Raw genomic sequence first — 19,838 nt, forward strand, 5'->3', positions numbered from 1 at the left:
AATTGACGCTTTGCAACATTCCCTTTCTAGAAGCTTGTTTGTATAGCTGAAAATTATTTGGGCCAAGATCGTCGCTCATGTCTGTGATAAGATCAAAGTGTATTACCATGAGCATATGGCGATCTTGGAAACGTGTACTTCGTTATAATGTTCGCCAATGAACTGAGAGCTCATATCGAGGGAACACTATCTAGTCTGCGTATTTGTAGTTGGAAGTAATGAAGCAATTTGTTAGTTTTATCTTTATGTACAAGATCATATTTTCCATGATACTTATTCTCTATATTCTCGTCCTTGTATGTTTTCTTTAAACTACTCCTTGTCGAAAAGGAAAATACTAATCGTAAACACAAGAATTAACTTCAAAAACAGATCTCTTAGTTTCATTACTGGTAACCAGTTACGAGACTACAATGTTCACTTGTTATAAGGTTGCATCTGTTCTACTATTGTTCTGTACATGCAATACTTGAGGTAGTGTTATGTCATGACGTGTAGTTTGAAGATTTTTAAGACATAGCTTGTAGGTTAATATGGATTTTATAAGCTTTTAAGAGCATTTGACGCTCTGCCGAATTTTATGCGAGAACGAAGACTTTCGGCAAGTTGGAGGAAAACATGACATGACATGACCTCAGGAATGGACAAATAGGCGTTTAAAAGTTCTGGCACGGATGTTATTAGTTTTTGAAAAATTTGTTAAATTCTATTGATGATTTCATTTCTGTAGATTTTTTTACCTTATAAAGCAATAAACCTATTGTACTGAAAGTTATAAATGTTAAATCACGTTTTATAATAAAAGCTAGCATTTGACGGAAGAGTCTACGGTATTTAAGCTAGTGGTAATAATAAAAAACATTTTTTATCTCTATTGGAATTCTTTTTTATTCCAGAAAAGTCGTAAGACATTTTTATGTGGGTTTCGATACAAATACGTATCAATTCTTGAAGTACATAAGCTACTTTTTAAAAGCAACAATACTAACAGCTATGTGAGTTGCATTTATTTGGAAAAATATATTTTCTAAACAAATGTCTTGCTGTTACGCATAATTGCGTCTGTTTCGTTAATCCGAAACAAACGAATTAAACAGCATCTTGTTTAATATGTATGTAGTTATGGTGTGAACCTCCGAAAATATACCATTTTTTCATGCCACACTTCATTCCACAGTATTAGTCGTTCATGAACGATATAGAGTAATCACAAGTGTATCATGGTATCAGGATCGATTGTAATATATCCAATTGGCACTTTTTGCATCGCCAACGTCCAAAGATCAGCATTTCTTGACATAAGTCGCAAATTCGACGCGTATTTATCGTTTGGTTATTGGCGACTGAAATGAGGGATTTTCATCATCCGGTCAGGTATGTGTTAACGATCACTGTATTTGCGCGAAGGAGGACAGGCAAACAAGATTAAGCTGGACTGGCGTGAATCTGCGTATCTTCTTCACATGGACGAGTTTTTTTTCGCGTGCTCGGGGGACTCCGGTTCGGCTCTCTCGGTCAAATCGATATACCGTGCACGAATGCGGCTTCGAGCTTCGTCCACTTCTTTCACGTGACTGCTGCAGAAAAAGAGGGACGACCGAATCAATATCCCCCGCACAGACTTCTCGTGATCGTCGCCGACGTCGCGTACTCTCCGTGCCCTCGAAGGACATACCCTACGTCTGCATCGAGTTCAGCACTGCACCACGACTCTAGGAATTTAATTATCCTTTTTTGCTGCCGTTAACAACGTACTGCTGCATTTGCGAAAAGGCGCACAATCAGCTAAAAAATACCTCGCGCTCAAATGCATCGCTAGTAACATAATTTATGGTTGGTTCTACGTGCTTCTTCCATTTGCAGGATTGGTCGAATTGACGATGCGTTCGCGGTAGAATGCGAGATATTTTGTAGTCGATTATGAGCATTCATTTTGTCTATAATGCAAGATATTTGACTTGGTTTAGTTTGATAATGTCATTGGCAGATACAGTGTAGCCTGCAGGGAAAGGATTTTTCGAATGAAGTGGGGATTCTTAGCAATCACTGGTTGATGGGCCAGTCCCCACTCCATTCGAAACGTTTCCTTTCTATCTCGTGACGTCATTGGACAGCAGACTTCATACCATTCCTGGTCCCTTGTATAAGTTTGCTCTTTTGTCTACTATGTCTTGAATTTGTTTAGATTCATTTATGTATGTATACCTATGTAGTTCAGACAAATCTAGCCGTACTGACACTCTCTAACTCTTTCTCATACGGGAGCCATTGAATAATAGAGAGAGATATATGTATAGCGTCGGTGTGGTCAGAATCGTTTGAGTTAGCTGTACGTGATGAGACAACGTGATTGTCAGCTGACCTTTTGCTGTAAGCTCGTCATTATGAAATTTATACTGAAAGTAGACTATAAAGGTTAGTTGTTTATTACCGAATTGGTTTCATGGATTTTTGAGACTTTTCGGGGAAACTGTATGACAATATTTCATGTAACACAAATGGATTGTTGATTTGCTTTTGTTGGATAGTACAGTTACAATTACGTGTATATTTTGTGTTCCTGCACATACTATGGGTTCCCTCACTTCGAGACGATAAATAGACATGTACATATAGGTACATGCATAAGTTGTTAAAATTAAGATCTCTAAGTTAAAAGTAGCTACTGCTTATTTACCATATCAAATTTGAGGATACAGTATATTATTGCCAAATAAAATCGTGAATCTGTGCTGCGTTTTGGACCTATTTCATACATATGTTTGTATTGATATATGCATGTACGATATATGGCTCAACAGATTACAATATTTTCTTTTTGTGAGAACATATACATATTCATTTTATAGTAAACACTGTTATTTACCAAATTTTCTTGCGTATGGTAAGTATTTGTAAATGCATCTTATACCTCGAAGTTCATTTTAAGTAACTAACAATTAATTAAAAATGATCACTAGATTTTCACGATATAAGTCCACTTACTCTTTTAAGTAGGTATGCAACTCCTGAGTATTCTTGAGTATGCAGCTACTAAAAAAACGATAGAACATCTCTGGGAGGTTGAATTTTACTTTCAAAATAATTTTAATGTGACCTTTTATCAGACGAGTGTTACTTATCTCGATATTATTCTAACACGTAATATTATACAATTATGATTCTTAATTTTCCATAAGTTCAGCTAGAAACAGATTTTAGGTTGATAACTAAATCTTATAAGTTTATCATACAATACAAGTTTGAATATTCCAAGTTTCTCAGCATAAAAATTGAATTGAAATTAGAGCTATTAAGAAGTAAATGGAGTAATAAAGAATATATGATTTATTGGCGCGCTAAAAGAGGATTAGGTGCAAATAGCACACATGTCTGTAGGAATTATAAAGATTATAGATACAATGTAAGATTACAAAAAGAGAGTTTAAATTTAGATGAGCGATTAGCGATAGTTTTAATCGAGAGTGGGTAGGTCGACCATTAACAGACTGGAACGAAGGTAAAGGGATAAGTAGGCTGTTTGAACCGAAGTACGTATCAGAGATGGAAAATCTAACTGTGCTTATGTGTGACGTAATGCTATACTCATACCTTTGAATAACAGCTGCGTTACGCAGGGAACACAAGTCCTCATCAGATAACCGAAGTTCAGCTGCGCTGGTCACGGTCAGTGCCTAGATTTAGAGTCCACTCAAAGCTAGAGACCCTCACATAGGTTATAGCTGTCGACGTCTATTAACATCGTGACAGAACATACATTTTTTATAAAATTGCAATTATTGAAGTCTCGCAAGGATTTAATCTTTACGACATTGACATTTGTAAATAATGAATTAATTGATTTCTCGTAATCAAGGTTCAGAGAATCAGAAGTGTAATAATGCTACTGATAACTAGAATATTACCGACAAAAACATCACTAAAATTTGAATATTGAATACTATTTACATATACATACTAAACATCACCACTGAACTCTATGAACACATATGTATTTTGAACTATAAAAATTGCTATAGTTCGTGAACGAAATGTTTTCTTTCCTTTTTTAGGGGGGATTTTTTAACACTAAAATACAAACAGTTGGTATGTGTGTCCAATTACAACATTTCGTGATCAGAAATGGGGTTTATATTTTTACATTTTTCATTTTATTACTAGATATATTGTACTTATTTTTGAAATAAATTTACAATAATTAATTGGAGATTCCATTCATATAATATTTCCACTAATATATAAGCTCCACCAATTGGAGATATATTTTTTTTAGTTAACATGTGCATATACCTGCTTTCTTACATTACTGGTCACAAATTTGGAACCATTTTCAAAATTAAGAAAAACAGAACTTTCTTTATTAAACATATAATTCAGGTAGGTAATAGCAAACAATCAAGAGCTTGCCATATTTTGTCAGCACAGTAGATAATTAAACCAAATACAGCATAAATAACCAAAAATTCTTTGCAATGCAATGCAATTTTACTTAGAATTAACAAGTAATTCCAACCTTCGTCGGTAGTGCATGTAGAGAAAACAGTACACAAAATGGAGAGGCAACTGTTTTAACAGGATTCAATTTCTCAAAAGCTACCGAAATTCCCCCAGTAAACGAAAGAATCACTTATTCAAGATGATCCGCATGAAACTCGTCCACGTTTCGAATAAAGCGAGTAACCGAAGCACTGTTAGTGACAAATGTGTTAAGAAGCTTTGGACGACATTTTTCTCTCGATTTGCCCGTCGAGTCGAGAGAGCAATGGTCGAAACGTCGAGGCGCGAGGTCCGCGGTATTCCAGCGATTTTTTGTCGCGCCCGGCGAAATCCTTGCGAAAACAAACGGTTTCGAGCAAAAGCTTTTTTCCTTCCGGCATTTTCTAGTGCGTTGAACGTGCACATACGTCCCCATAACTCTTGCCGGGGCAACATGAGAAACGAGTTGAGCGCCTTGGGCCCGCTTTTCGTAAGCGGCTTACTCGCGCGACGGAAAATTGTGCTACGCTACTAGCCTCCCGCCGACCTTCCTCTTCGGCCGTTTCTTTTTCTTCGCTTTAACTGTCTCTGCTTCGTACGCGGAGCAAGGATACGAATCGTGGTCGCGTGCCCACTGGCGGCTCGAAAATATCGTTCGTCGCCACTACAAGCATGCGATCAATCTGATCAGTTGCAAGCTGTCGAAAACGCGGAGGATTGGGCGTAGATTTTGTACAGTTCTATTGATTCGACTGGTGATGTATTTGTGAGAGTAGTTGACGGTTTTCCCTTTGCAGTCGATAGGTTGGATTGGCGCGTTTTCAATGTGTTCCTTGATCGTGGTCACCAAGGTGGAACGAAAGTTAAGGGCGAAAGCCTTTTCTTCATTATTTATGGTTTCTAATGGCGAATAGGCGGATAGTTACCTTTTATAATAATATTTTGCTTTAATCGTCAACATTTGAACTTCAGAAAAATGATTTGTTTTGGGTACTGATACTGTTACTACTTATTGACTTGATGGATTTTTTTTGTGTTCTGTCTTATGAGAAATTGTGAAATTCTGTTGAACTGCCCATGAATGGGAATTCATGTTTAGCAAAGTATCAGACATTTTAGTGTTTCATGTTACGTGAGATTTTCGGTTTGAGTTAGATTTGGGGTAAGGTCAACTTTTTGATAAGATTTTAATCTGTTGTTGGTAATGAAACGGATGTAATTGTAGGTCAAACAGTAATAAGAGTTCAACTTTTTTTACTTCTTCTTTTAGTTAATATTCTACTGCACCTTAGAACTAAAAATGAACTTAAAGAATTGAAAACTTTTGAATTGAATTAAATAGGCTGGAATGAATGTAAAATAAGGATAACTATAGCAAAACCCGTCGATATCGTAAAATATTTTGATATATTTAGTTCAATTTTAACCACAAGGTATAACAATCGAATATTTAAGAATATTTTTATAGCTAGGTTGTTCCACGTGGAATTGGACACATTTTGTTGATTTTCCAGCTGCTTAAAGTATAGTGTTAAACACCAAATATGTGTTAAGCCATTAGTAGTTCTGAATTTGACCTTAATCGATAAAAGAATAGTTTTATTACAATAAAAAACTCATCAATCTCTAAGCTTTCTTTTCTATATTTGATGTAACTTACTCTGATTTTCCGCAATCAAATCATAGATCACTGTATTCGTTGCTCCACTGATTACAACACAGTATTAAAAAAAGTGCAATACGCTTGAAAAGACTCAAGGTCCCCTTGATATCCCAGAAAATATAAGATATGAAAGGAAAAAATTACATCAACCTGAATATATTTCTTTTAAAACGTTTTTTTGCTATAAACGATAGGCAACGATTTATTTTAGATAATAGTTACGACTCTGTGTAAGTATGGATAGATACCTATGTATAAAGATTATAATATTTTTTTGAAGGTATTATAACAAATAAATATCTATAAAATTATATACATCTAAAATTTGAAAATAGCTATAAAAATGATAGCTGATTTTCAACTGTAATTATGATTTCTATTATATTGAATCCTTCAATTGAAAATTTAATTCAGGTGGGCTATATATAACACGTAAAGTGATATGAAATTAGGACAGCAGAAAAAGTTATAGGAAGGAAATGAGATTTTTCCTGTGCATAATTTAAATCTTGTTCACTTGGTTCGTAAAATAGTACTCTCTCAACGTTCGTTTTTATTCGCTCAAAGTTGCGTTCATTTTTGTAAAATATATTTTTTTAAGCAAATGTCTTAGTTAGAAATTCTCAAAATTGTCTCATTTAGTTACACTTAACGATTTACAAAATTTAAACTCTATTCTGTTGCATTATAAAGATAGTCCTAATTTAAATTTACTTTTAATCTAGACATAATTCAAATTTTAATTTTTTTTTATTATATTATTAAAAATGTTAAATCTACGTTATCAATCTAAATTAAAGGTAGCCCAAATATGGACTTCATCTAAGATGAAATCAAGTCTAATCTAAACCTAATATTCTTTCGTTTCTGAGAAACACTAGATAATAAAATAATAAATATCTACGTTAAAAATAAAGTTTCTCATCGTAAATCTGATACCGAGCAAAACTGAGATTTCAATTTTAATCACGTGCACAATTAGTGTAATGATACTTATGAACTATGATAAGGGTAAAGATGTCGCCGCTTTAATTTAATGATAAGAAATTTATGTATTTGTACTATACTGGAATCTGTATCGTTCATTTATTGGTTTTAGTACTTCTCTCAGTACTCCAGTTATGGATCAAGTTTGGTAGCGCGTAATTTTGCGCCTTTCTTGCTTAAAGCACCAGTGATTTACTACCGCTATCTGACAACGCGAACTCGCATACGTTTCTCTCTTGCAAAGTGAAAAAAACCTTCCTTCCACAATCGTCGAAGCCAGCCATAAAATCGTGTTCGAACAAGTTACGTAAACGGGAAATGGGATTAACTTAAACAATTTCGTATCCCGGTATCTAATCTAATCAATTGTATTTTTTCCCTAGAAGCGTAACATTCTTGCACAAAGGAAAGCGAAGCGGTTTCATTTCGAGTGATAACTGTACTTGTAGTTTGTTGCTTCGAGGATTAGGTATTCTCGATACTCAAAAACAATGCCTTCACTTATTCAGTTAATCTTGGGACTTCTAGGCTCGTTTGAGTGCATTACATCTTTCACGACATCATTTCGGTCGTGATACTTTTGGCAATAAAAAATAATTAATCTTCTAATTTCAAGTTAGATATTTGTCTAAACTATAAAATCTACTCCATGTTTACACACTTTACACTACTACTTCCATGTTTACATACTTTGAAAAATTTTAGTTAAAGATCAGCTGATAGAAAGAGTTAAAGTAGAAAGAAAGGTTGAGTGCATTTATTATATTGAACGTATAAAAATAAATGTACATGCATTTATGCATATGTTCGTATATGTAGACAGTTTGAGATATTTTAACTATCAGCAATTTTCAACTTTTAATTCTACTTCGTTAGTGTGCACATTTATTCAGTAAGTGTCTTTATAAATAGACCAATAACAAGTAAAGGAAATATAAGATTAATTAGGCAGACTCATTGAATTGCAATCTTTTCTGTAATATTCACGGATTGATATATTGTCACTAATTACACATATTCCGTACTCTACGTATTCATTTCATCTAACTATTTGAGGGGTTCTCAAATGACCCTAGAAGTCCAGTTCAGCCGAAGTCATCTTAGGGTTAAGCGTGCTTGCATTGGTAGTCCTGCGCTTTTTCTTTACTTTACCTCTGCCCGTTCGCGGCCTCTGCTTGATCATCCATTTACACTTGGCCCAGCTTCTCTCTTTCTTTTTCTATCCCTCGAATAGTTAGAACCTTTCACCGAGTCTGGTCATCCACCCATCCTACCAGACACATACATACACACACACACATACATACATACGTACATACATACATACATACATGCACACGGTACACAGACGTCGCACATACACACCAACAAAGCAGCGCCCTCCCCCCCTGAAACAAGAAGCATTTTAAAGCCTTTGCATCCGCCAGTAACGCGAGTTTTCGCTTTTGGTATGTTTCCAGAACAGCAGAATCCGGAGTTCGACCGCGGGAGGAACCAGGAGTGCGCCGAATAAATGACGTAAATCCGAGGAACGGAAACGCAACGTCACTCGCTAACTCGCAGCCCCCCTTCCCCCACCGAACCTCCCCCCTTCTCTCTGTCTCTTTCACCGTTTTCACGTCCTACCCCGACCCCTTTGTCCGACCCGACACAGCTTGACCCTCTGGACGATCCACGACCCGACTGGACCTTCGCCCTCGCCTCTTCGCCCCGCTTTGTCGCCTACCGCCTTCTCGTGCTTCTTCTCCGGCGAGAGAAAAAAAGGGAAAAAATTCTATCCTTTCCATTCCGTGGCTGGTCTCCCCCTGTTGAAGGATACCAGGCATTAGGGTCACCTTTCCGAGGCTCGAGAGGTTCCTTCTAGCTCGCGGCCTTACCTTCTCCACCTCCATCTCTTGGAGCTGTTCCTTCTGAACCAAGTAGACTCTCTACACACGGAGACACGCGTTAGCTTCAGAACCGGCTTGAAGGACACCACGACCGGCTTTTTGAGACACACACACACAGACACACGCCTCTCTCTATACCTCTGTAATAAAAGTCCAACGCAGCCAGCAGCAAGCAGCAACAGCAGCAGCAGCAGCAGCCAGCTATATTGTCGATCTAAAATCAGAACAAAACAAAACGAGAATCAAGCCGCGCCTAGAGAGCACAGTTGTGGTGTCGACGTTTAGCTTCCGAAGGCTTTCAAGCTTTGCCCAACTACTCTACTACGCTCTGGTCGCCTACCACGCCTTCTAAACCCAGCCGACTGAACTCATCGCGCGAAGATAACAAGGATACAAGAATCGGGTATCGATTTAGAGAGACTCGGGACGATCTTTGCTCGCGCTGCCTTCTCACGAGGGAAAGCAGGTCGTGATAGAAGTCGGGCACCCGCCTAGACCCGGAGACAGAGGCTAATCATTATCAATACACAGCCTCCTCGCTTCTTCACTTTCTTTCCCCCCTCCGAGTGAAATCTCCTTCGTTGTCCCACGAGGAAGCCACGTTGCGTTCCTCTTCCGGCTGCAACTTGCCTGAACGGTCATCACCGGCTGAAAGAAGCTCTCTTTCCCCCTTTCGCTGCACAACCGCTGTCTTGGCGAACAGCGCTTAGCCGTGCTGTCTCTTACGCGTACGACTGACGCTGTCCGATCGATAACCGCGACTCCGCTCGATAAGAAGCCCGGACGTGCCGATAACGGGCCAATCACGGTCTAAAAGTAGTGTTTAGCGCGAGCCCGACGGTGCTGACGATCGCGAGCCTTTTACACACGGTGTTCGATAATACGCAACAACGAAAATAGTGAATAAATAAAGAGAAACTGGACCGCTCACGAGAATCCCGAGTTAAGTCGTCTTTTGTTCGGTTACGCGAGTGCTTTACACGGTTCGTCTACACGGAAGATCCCAATTCCTTGGAAGACCATCAACTTCTGCCACGGGACGCGTTCATGGAAGATTAAGACGATCGCACCCTGCTCTAAGAATTCTACTTTGGAAAGGTATCGCATTTATTATAGTAACAACACTGCGATAAGCACTTGCGGGATTTCGGTGATCGAGGAGACTTTCAGTTGCTAGAAAAAGAAGAAACTGCCGAAATTAATGGCATGTAGGTTTGGTGAACGATATTGGATTTTAATGCGTCTGAGATTGTGTTATATGGCGTTACTAGACGTGTGTCAAAATGTTTGACAAGATTTAACACTTTCCTTGGCAGTGCCAGGTTTAGATTGTCATTGAATAGCTTTCTTGGAAGTGTCGCGTTTGGGTCATTGTCACTGGTTAGGTCTTCGTTGTAGTTACCTTATGGGGATCGGTGTCACTTACGTTGCTTTCATTCTGTGAAAGTTATATGTCACCAGGTTTCCTTATATAATTTCGTTTTTAAAGTAGCTTACTGTTATTAGCAATAAAATAAGATTTGTGTAGAATTTTAGCAGAGCTTGATTTCAAAATTTTAGTTGCTGAATTGATCAAGGATCAATTACGGTACTTCATGTGCAGACACCTCTGCATGGCAAAGTTCACTTGGGTCTACTTTTACACGGTGGATGCGTATAAAAAATCGTGTAAAAATTGATTTGTAACAAAGTACAAAACTTCTATTAGTCTGATGCAAACTATACAAAAAACAACAAACAAAAATTTTATTTATAGCTGTTTTCTATTATAGTAGAATTAATTTTGTTACTATTGGAACAAGATCATCGCTCAAAATATCTTCTTCTTTATCGCTTTCTGTCAATTGTGATGACATCAGTTTTGTTTTTCCGAATTATTTGGAGTATGTATGTAAAGTAAGTAAAACATGTGAACAAAACGTAAATGTAATTGAAACATGTCAAAAAACCACGTAAATATGAACCTTGTAAAATAATGCTACGTAAAAAGAGATCCAAGTGTATGTTACTGTTCTTGAAATATTAATATGACAATTTTTATGAATAGAGGAAAAAGTAGTAATGTTAATACGGATTCGCTGATTTATATAATTTTTTAACAGATTTTTTAACAGATAATTTTTTTAACAGAAATAGAAGCTGATGTATTTAATTATTCTTAAGACTTTGAGTTGTTAGAAATATCTAGTTATAGCTTGGGTTAGATTTTGTATAGGAATAGGTTGAATTTGGAGTATAATAAAATAGTGGTATATTTAGTTTTAAATTCAGTCATTTAGGATTTAATTTAGGGAAAATCAATGTGCAGAATTATGTTAAATCTAATTTATATTTCATAAAAGTGCAACCTATATTTAAGTAGACTAAACTCGGATATATGGCAAGGAAGAAATAATAGAATTCATCTCATAGATAATTTAAGCAATAAAAGTAGAGATATTTTAAATTTGTATATTTGAAAATTATGAAATTATTAAATGTTAAAGTGAATAAAATTGAGAACAATTTAACTAAAGAAGTATTTTAATTTTGAAACGCGTATTAATTCTGTATGACAAATAATTTATTAATTAGTTTATCATGAAAGTAATTTTTCATCTGTTTTAATCCAATATAGTATATGTAGGAATATTCATTCGAAATTTTCTAGGTAAATTTTCACAATTTTGTAAATAGAGAATCGAAAAAATATTTAACTACAATTTTGTAATGGGTTGCGTAGGCTAGGTGTATTGTAGATATTTTGTCTGAGATAGATACTTTTTCTAAGACGATTTTTTACTGATTAAATTTGCAGTTTCCTAATCTATTTAGTTTAAAATTTGATTCTAGTCTAATCAATTCGGCACTTCATTTTCCTATTATATTTCATTAGAATTTAGATATCTACTGAATGTAGTAGCATTTTTTAATTATTTACAATGACTCAAACATTGGTTTAAATACATTCAAAACATTAGTTAATTAATGTTTCAATTTTAACACAAACAGGACACTAATTTAGATTCAGAGTTTGTCTGACGTCCATGAAAATCCTTTATATTGCTATTCAATATTTGTATACAATGAATGACATTACATTAAACTCTGCTAGAAAGCTCGTTATATATACCTATTGAAATCAGACATAACATAGTACAAATTTTTAATACAAAATATTCCATAATTCGACAAGGAAAATAATTCGTGACGAAAGTAACAATATGATATGTATAACATTGTCTGTCGAACTCTGTATTAATAATTAATACTTAATAATTCTTTGTGAACAAATTCTTGAGTCACTGTATGTCCCATTTTAACCCTTGGACATTGTTCGGATCAATTTGAATCGAAACTAATATTATAATTTTAACCTTTAATGCTTTTTTTTAATAAGAATTCAATTTACATACATAAAATCCGTTGACTTCTAATAATAGCACTTAAGATATACACTGTTATTTGAAAAGATAATTTGCATTATTTTACACAAACAAAATTAGTTTCATTCTTACATGTAATTAATTATTTGAAAACTGTTCAAGGGTTACTTTCTATTTCTTTTTTAGTTACGTACTTATCCAAACACTCAAACACGTTTCCCAAGATAAAAGCATTACTATAGTATTTACAAATAGGAAGTATAATACACCAGTAATAGAAACACAATCAGTATAAAAAGGTCTCATAAACTACTCACGCAGACAAGCACACTGAAATATTTTTTCATCCTCTATCTACGATACTTGGTCAACTCTTACAATAGTCTCCTCGTTACTTCGAAATCCTGAAAAGTGCCGGCAACTGAGGGAGTACCGAATAAACCAAAACGATTGTATCCTTGGCAAGATCAGTCGGTGCGAGTGAACGCAAGGAAACGGTGAAGGCAGCACCGTGAACAGAGCCAAGCGCGGACGAAGAGGATAAATTGAAGTTTGGTGTCTAGAGCCGTGCTCTAAAGAGGAGTCCCGTGGTCTTCCAGGAGTGGAAGTATGGCAATGGTCAACATGAATAACCTGCTGAACGGCAAGGATTCCCGGTGGCTGCAACTAGAGGTGTGCAGGGAGTTCCAACGCAACAAGTGCACAAGGCCCGACACGGAATGCAAGTTCGCTCATCCATTTAACATCGAGGTGCAGAATGGACGGGTCACCGCTTGCTACGACAGTATCAAGGTAATCAACCATTGTATAAATCGAGTTCGTATCACGTTTCTTGGCCCCTCGCGCTGCCGAACGTCCCTTTGACATTCGCCTACGAACAGTGATCACCAATCACGGTAGGAGCACTTTACACATCGTTCACTCAGAGATGCCTAATCTTTTCTGTTTTCGCTCGACGTCCAAGTCGAACTCCGTCGACGGCGTCGGAGGGGGAGTTTTATCGGGATTCACGGGGGGCTTTCAATTTCGCGTAACGAATAGGGAACGTCGGCTACGTCTGTAATGAAGACGCCGACGTATAAATTTCTCCGTGTCGTTTTCTCGGAGCATGTACACGCAGGCAGAAGCGCGATTAAGCGGAGGAACGGGAAGATACGAGCTGGGCGCGGCCCTTTCTCTCCCCATTGGCCTGATATTGAATTCGAGAATTGAATTTGCAGTTATTAATAGCGTCAATTACTCAATGCGACAAGGGAAATGAGAAACTGTTTGACAAGTTTGATGAATCAGAATCCTCAGGAGAGGGAGGGTTACGTAAAAATTGGAAAACCTTTCGCTGGTGCGCCGCCAGCTCGCGACAACTTCACGCGTGTGCGTACTCGAGGCGATTAGATAAGGCTGGAGCAAATTTTATGACCAGGGTGCGGCGTTCTGATATAATCGAACGCTAATATTTTCTCTGGAAGGCGTTTCAGGGCTTGTCGTTGTATCGATCGCGCCTTGAACGCTGAAAGATTTCCGCTGTAGATTGAATGAGGGTGACGTGGAACAATTGGAAATCGAAGTGACAGGATTTGTCTATTTCTAGCGGTTACAGTTGGGAAATTTGAATTCTATTGCTTTGTCGGAAGTCGAGTTTCTATTTACACGTATCTCAGGTCAAGTCGATTAACAGATACTTGACTCTCTAATGCAGCGTTTTTCAATGGGGGTGATGTCGTCTCCTAGGGATCCTTACATCGAATTTTCGAGCCTCGCGAAGAAAAGAAAAATAGGGGCCACAAAAAAGTAGAGATAGGAAAGAAGAAAGAGGGAGGGAGCCATAGAGATGGCCGATGTTCGAAAGAGAGCCACAAGCTGAAAAGTTGAGAAACCGTGTTTTAATGTTTGACCACGTGGGTTTGTAGTAAATTAAGTCTAGGCACACATTGAGAGCATTTTTATGAGCAACAAATAACAATGTGTGTAGACATACATTGGTGTATGTGAAACGCAGTTTTGCAATTTTGCTCAGTGTGTACCTAACAAAACCTAAAGCTTTTGACACTCTTCCGACAGTCGTTTTTGCGTAGTTCTCACATTCTATTTTATAGTTAACTTCAATAGAAAATTTGCACATTTCAGTATTTGTTTGCTAAATTATGACAACAGTGTTGTAACTTTGACACGTTTCTTAGGAAAAGATAGAGGTTGCAAGACAAATAGTATTTTCTTCGAACGTGTAACTAATAAATGTTAGTAAAGTGACTTGTTTGAATGTTAAAATAGAATCTAGAATAGAATTTAATTCGATGAGCTTAAAAATAACTGTCGACTTACTGTTCAGAACAGATGAATGTTAGCCTGACTTAATTGATCTAAATACGAAAGCTGAAGAATATCATTTATTCGGTAAAGCGTTATACAGTATTCTGAACGTGATTAAGTAACAACGATGTCTTATGTAACTTATAGTGACACACATTAATATCTGAATATTGTTTAAGCAAAATTAAAAAACGTACAATACAATACTTTGACTACCTTGAAACTTGCATGTTGTAGTTGTAGGTATATAATTTGTTTTGTTAATACAAATGAAAATGATCAGGTAGAATTGGAAGAAAAGTTTACTTCACACAGTTTTTAGATAATGAAAGCTATTATAATACTATGAAGCAAAATTCAGATGATTCATGAAGGATCTTGAATTAAACTAGGAGTATTTTTTCTGTTAAAAGTTAGCTCGCTATAAAACTATTAATTTCAAAATATTTTTAAATAAGTTCTAAATATTTTTTTTTGCTTACTATTATTACTACTATAGAAATATAATTTTAAAAGGAATGATATATCAGAATTGAATCAAGTTTAAAAAAAAATTATTAAAGTTTTGTCCTGTAGCTAATGATGTCTCTGAACGAGAGTTCTTACTCTGTTCTTTCGCATTTTAACCAGAGGGCAAGTAGGGAGGGCCATTCGCCCCCAGAAATAACTTCGTGCGATCTAATTAATCGAAACTTTAGTAATCTTTTATAAAAAAAAAATGATTCGTTTGCGATAAATGGTTCCTCTTCAACTTCTTATCTTCTTATCGAGCATAATATCTAATAAAAGAAAAAGTTGACTTGGATTTAAAGAATAAGACAAACATCGCAGCTGGATCTTTTAACGAGTCTCCATTGATTTACGCGCGTAGATTTATTCGCAGCAGTTTTATCTTCTTCATATCTATAATAGTATCAACGAGCATTAATTCTTCGACTATAATTAGTTTTTATTGTTCGATAGATATCTTAATCGGAGACTCTGGGAAATTTGAACTTCAACGAAAAATGAAGTCTCCTCGTTATAAGCTTGTTGATGCATTTACAAAATCTTAGAAGCATGTATTTGGAAATAAACGACTTCTGTTACTGTCGGCTTCCATTTGTTTGCGTAAAACAAAATTACAATAAAAATGTCAATGTACTTCTTGGCTTAGAAACTTCACACTGACTTAGTGTCCTTCACTATAACTGTAAACTTTTAACGAGGAAACAGCATGTTTCAAATACTATTACTATACTGTCGCCTTATAAGTCCTAAATTATTTTTTTCGATTACCTTAGATTGGTATAAAAAACCATGTCAAGAAAAGTGAAACTTGTACAATATTATAACAATATTTCCTCCTACTAGTCTCGTTATTACATCCGATATGAATTGAGCTTATATGGAAGAAAAGCTTCATTAGTGTGTACTGTTACCTGCTTACAATTGTTGATAAAACGAAAGTGAGATATCATGAGCATGAGATGACCTCGTAAATGTGTCCCAAGCTATAAACTCGGCAATGAGCAGTGATCCTACTTCGCGAAACCACTGTAAGGTAAATGTCTCCGTAGCCGACTATGTCCCGGTACTTGAACATTAACGATAATTTTATTTAATTTTAAGCTGTCCACTTACTGAGACATTTGGCATCTTACTTGAAAATACGTAACATTGTATGATTCACAAAGCAGATACACGAGAACTTAAGCGACAGAGTTTTCTAGTTAGCTTTGTATTCACTATTCGGAAAATTATATTTAATTTGATGATTGAACAGTTAGATTAGCGTTGCTGTGGACCGCCATTAGAATCGCATGCTGCATATGACGACGGTGCACGTCAACGTCGATAATGATCTATACGTCGGTACGTGAGTTGGATTGTACGTTACCGAGTCGTCGTTTAATTCTGGAAGCCATTAACGTCGTAGAGACCTGACTGAAAGGCCCCGTTGTCCGTCGATCCTCCGACATCTCTTCGCCTGGTTTGCTTCTAGTGCGTTCCTAGTTGATACCGCTAAATGCATTGCGTTTAATCGTTTTGATCGAATAGAACCGTGCATGTATAGCGGCACGTGTTCCATCTTAATTCACCTCTCTGTATGTATCATGTCTCTGTATTTTAGCAAGGATAGGCGGCAGGACTCGAAGTTAGAAAGTTTCTGGAGAACGTGGTATTCCCTTATTATAAGCATCAGCGCAATTTAGAGCGAGTGAATTATGCTTCCATGTAGTCTTGTTGAGAACTTTAACCAGCCAATGAGTTATCAGTACATACTATGCGAATTGACTTCGGAAATATGTCCTTCACTACAGGCTTATCACTAGTGAGTTGTAACTTTTTAGTTGTAAATTGCAATGGTGGAAACATGTTCCAATATTATGTTGCTAAAATTGAAATGATGGAAATACGACATCTTCTAAGACAAATGTTATTATAAATAACTGAAGTTTGTTATGTATTACTATATACAAAGGGGTCCATGGAATTGGAACAAGTTTTTTATCTGCTTTGTTGAGTACAATTAAAAGAAAGAACTATGTATTAAAGAAGAAAGACAAATTTTTCATAAAAGACTACAGTTCTAGGACCATATTAAATACACTCAGAAAAGAGTGTGTATAACTTGCACCAATTACATACATCACTATACAATATTAAAAAACATCTTTAAGAATTCCTCAAGATTTCATTCTACGTCTGTGCAAGGTTCTAAACGACAAAAATTGTTACGTTAAGTGAATCATATCATCACTAAATTAGCCTATTATATTAACGACTTCACCTGACAGATGCACTCGCTCTCCTTACTTAAGAGATAAATAAGTTTGACTAGTTGTCTGTAAAAATTGTATTACGGCAGTCTCTAGTTTCATAACCCAAACATTTATTCGCTTCCAAATTACATCGTTGTCCGTAAGATACATGTGCGGTAATAGTCTTAGAATGTGAATGGGGGCTATCCTGAGCGTAGCTGGCCCAACGCCGGTACAGTTGGAGAGGCGTGAACCAATATTACCTTGAAGAAATATTAGCAGTAAACCATTGCATTACGTACACTGCGCACAAGAGGAAAACCATCTCGACTTCTCTATAGAGTTCTCCCCGTTTCTTGTGCCATTTAGGTGGCAGAAGAGCGGCTCTTCTTACGCTCCACCGATGAAATAAAGGCTCATTTTTCGACTCAGGGAATAAAAGGGAGCAGGCCATTGCTGCCCTCTATGTCCACCATCCCCGTTTAAACGTTAGAGTACCACCCGGACAAAAGCCAGATTAATTTGTCGGAAAAGAGAAAGCGACGTAGCGGCACCAAAATCATAGTAATTCTTTCGCTCTATTTTAGGGAATAGCTAAAAGGGTGTTGGTAGGGCACTGCTAACGATCTTTTCGGGCGTAGATTATCCTGCTCCCGCAGAGTTCTGCGAATCACACGAATTCTACGATATTCGTGCTTTTAAATCAATTTGCAATTAACGCCGTAGCTTCCTTCCCATTGAGAGATAATGACTCGGAGGAAGATCTAAGACGGCACCAAACGATTATAAAACGGTCCTCCTTGGCTGTGAGTGGCCCTTGCGATCTGGTAGCCCGCATTGCCCTGAAATTCATACGTTTGATTCCAATTAGGCTGATTGAACACCTATAAGGGTATTAAAGTAGATTTTCTGGCATAATTGTTGACGATCCTTCTGTGGAAAGGAACTTACAAACAGATCAGTAACTGCGTTTTTATGATACCACATTAGATATTGTAGAAGTTACCGGCGTTTCACGAAAGAGCATTAAGAATATAATAGAATATCGATTAAGAGTGAGATAATGGTATTAAGTAAATTAAGTAGTGAGATAATAGCAGTTTGCTGAAGAAAGTAAAGCTAGCTATCAAAAGAATGCTTCACGTTTGAATCTTGTGGTATTTCGAATAATGGAGATATTTACTGCATACAGTAAAGTAGACAAAAGAAGGTTTAAAACAAAAGTGAAGCGAAAAGACAATATACGTAATTTCTCAAAAAGTTTAGGTTACATGGTAAAGTACGAAGTTACTACTCAACATTTATATTCAAATACCTTTTTTAATCTTATTCTACTAAGTATTCAAATACTTATGAATGGTATTGTACCTTTTCAACTTGAAGCTGAAAGCGTTTGAACCGGTGAGTTGAAGTACAGGTCCAAAATGAGCCATTTTTAAATAATCTTAAAACAATATATGGACTTCAGATACAAAATGTATTAAGTTGCACAGAAAACAAATTGACTTAATACAGTCTTACTACAAATATACAAAACGTAAAGAACTGCACAGAAAAAAAAGGACCATACAGGTCTTGCAAATGCCTCCTAAGTAGATTTAAGCAGAACAGACTCTTGTAGGATCTGTTATAGACCTTTGTAAAATTAACGAAGGTAGCTTTACTACAGTAAGAACAGCTTTATTAAATTTACAAAGTTGCTTCTTTCTGATTCTATTAAATTTCGTCCTGTTAGAATATTTTTATAAATTCTCCAAGAGACTTTAGTAACTTCAGCTCAATATTTTTTTCCTTGTACACTTTAGGATCAAATATTCCAAAATGTAGTCTGTGGACCTGTACTGTTCCTCAATTCACAGAGTTGTTTGTATTTAAAGGAAAGTATCGCCAAGATATGTAGAAATCTCTATTGGCGTAGGTCTTCGCCTACCTAGGGTTCATTCCGTCTTCGAGACCTGCCCCGAACTTTTCAGCCCCGTCGATGACGGTGGCCTTTATTCACCTCGGTGTTATCGATTTCAATTACCTTAAAACTTTCAATTAATCCGACTGTCAGGCATTTTACGCGTCGAAGAGGACGACACCGGGTGCCCAGCCATTTCTCGGTGGCAGATGTCGCGGGTTCTACGGCTCGGAAGGTTCTACCGTTGCGCGCGGCCGTTTTATCGGCTCGTCACGCCCCGTCGACGATTCGACTTTCTTTCTTCCTTTGTCGCTCGTACCGCATACACGCCCGCACACGCACACGCGAGCACATACACATAGTAGAATGTGTACGCGCGTGGATGCGTTTTTTCCTTTCGTTCGACCGGTTTTCCAATTCACGTGCGTCCAGTACGTGCCGCCGATAAAGCCTGGTTCCCGCGCTGATAACTCGCGATCACGGAACGAAACGGTGCGGCTTGGT

At 36.8% G+C, this 19,838-nt stretch overlaps 1 protein-coding gene across 10 annotated transcripts in view; it reads left to right on the forward strand.

The window, feature by feature from the left end:
* The window catches only part of LOC143186146 (protein muscleblind), a 507,931-nt gene that overhangs the window by 19,639 nt on the left and 468,454 nt on the right, over positions 1–19,838 (forward strand). For 8 of the 10 annotated variants that reach the window (XR_013003012.1, XR_013003013.1, XM_076389615.1 and 5 more), the window contains exons 2-3: positions 8,587–10,113; positions 12,847–13,172. Coding sequence is in view for 8 of the 10 variants with exons in the window: in XM_076389615.1 (XP_076245730.1) it covers positions 12,990–13,172 (183 nt within the window). In the remaining 2 variants the exon portion in view is untranslated. Of the gene's footprint in view, positions 1–8,586; positions 10,114–12,846; positions 13,173–13,600; positions 15,037–19,838 lie in introns of those variants that run through there. The other 2 variants (XM_076389611.1, XM_076389608.1) reach the window with 2 other exon arrangements.

Source organism: Calliopsis andreniformis, chromosome 12 (genome assembly GCF_051401765.1).
Source record: "Calliopsis andreniformis isolate RMS-2024a chromosome 12, iyCalAndr_principal, whole genome shotgun sequence".
Taxonomy (NCBI): Eukaryota; Metazoa; Arthropoda; class Insecta; order Hymenoptera; family Andrenidae; genus Calliopsis; species Calliopsis andreniformis.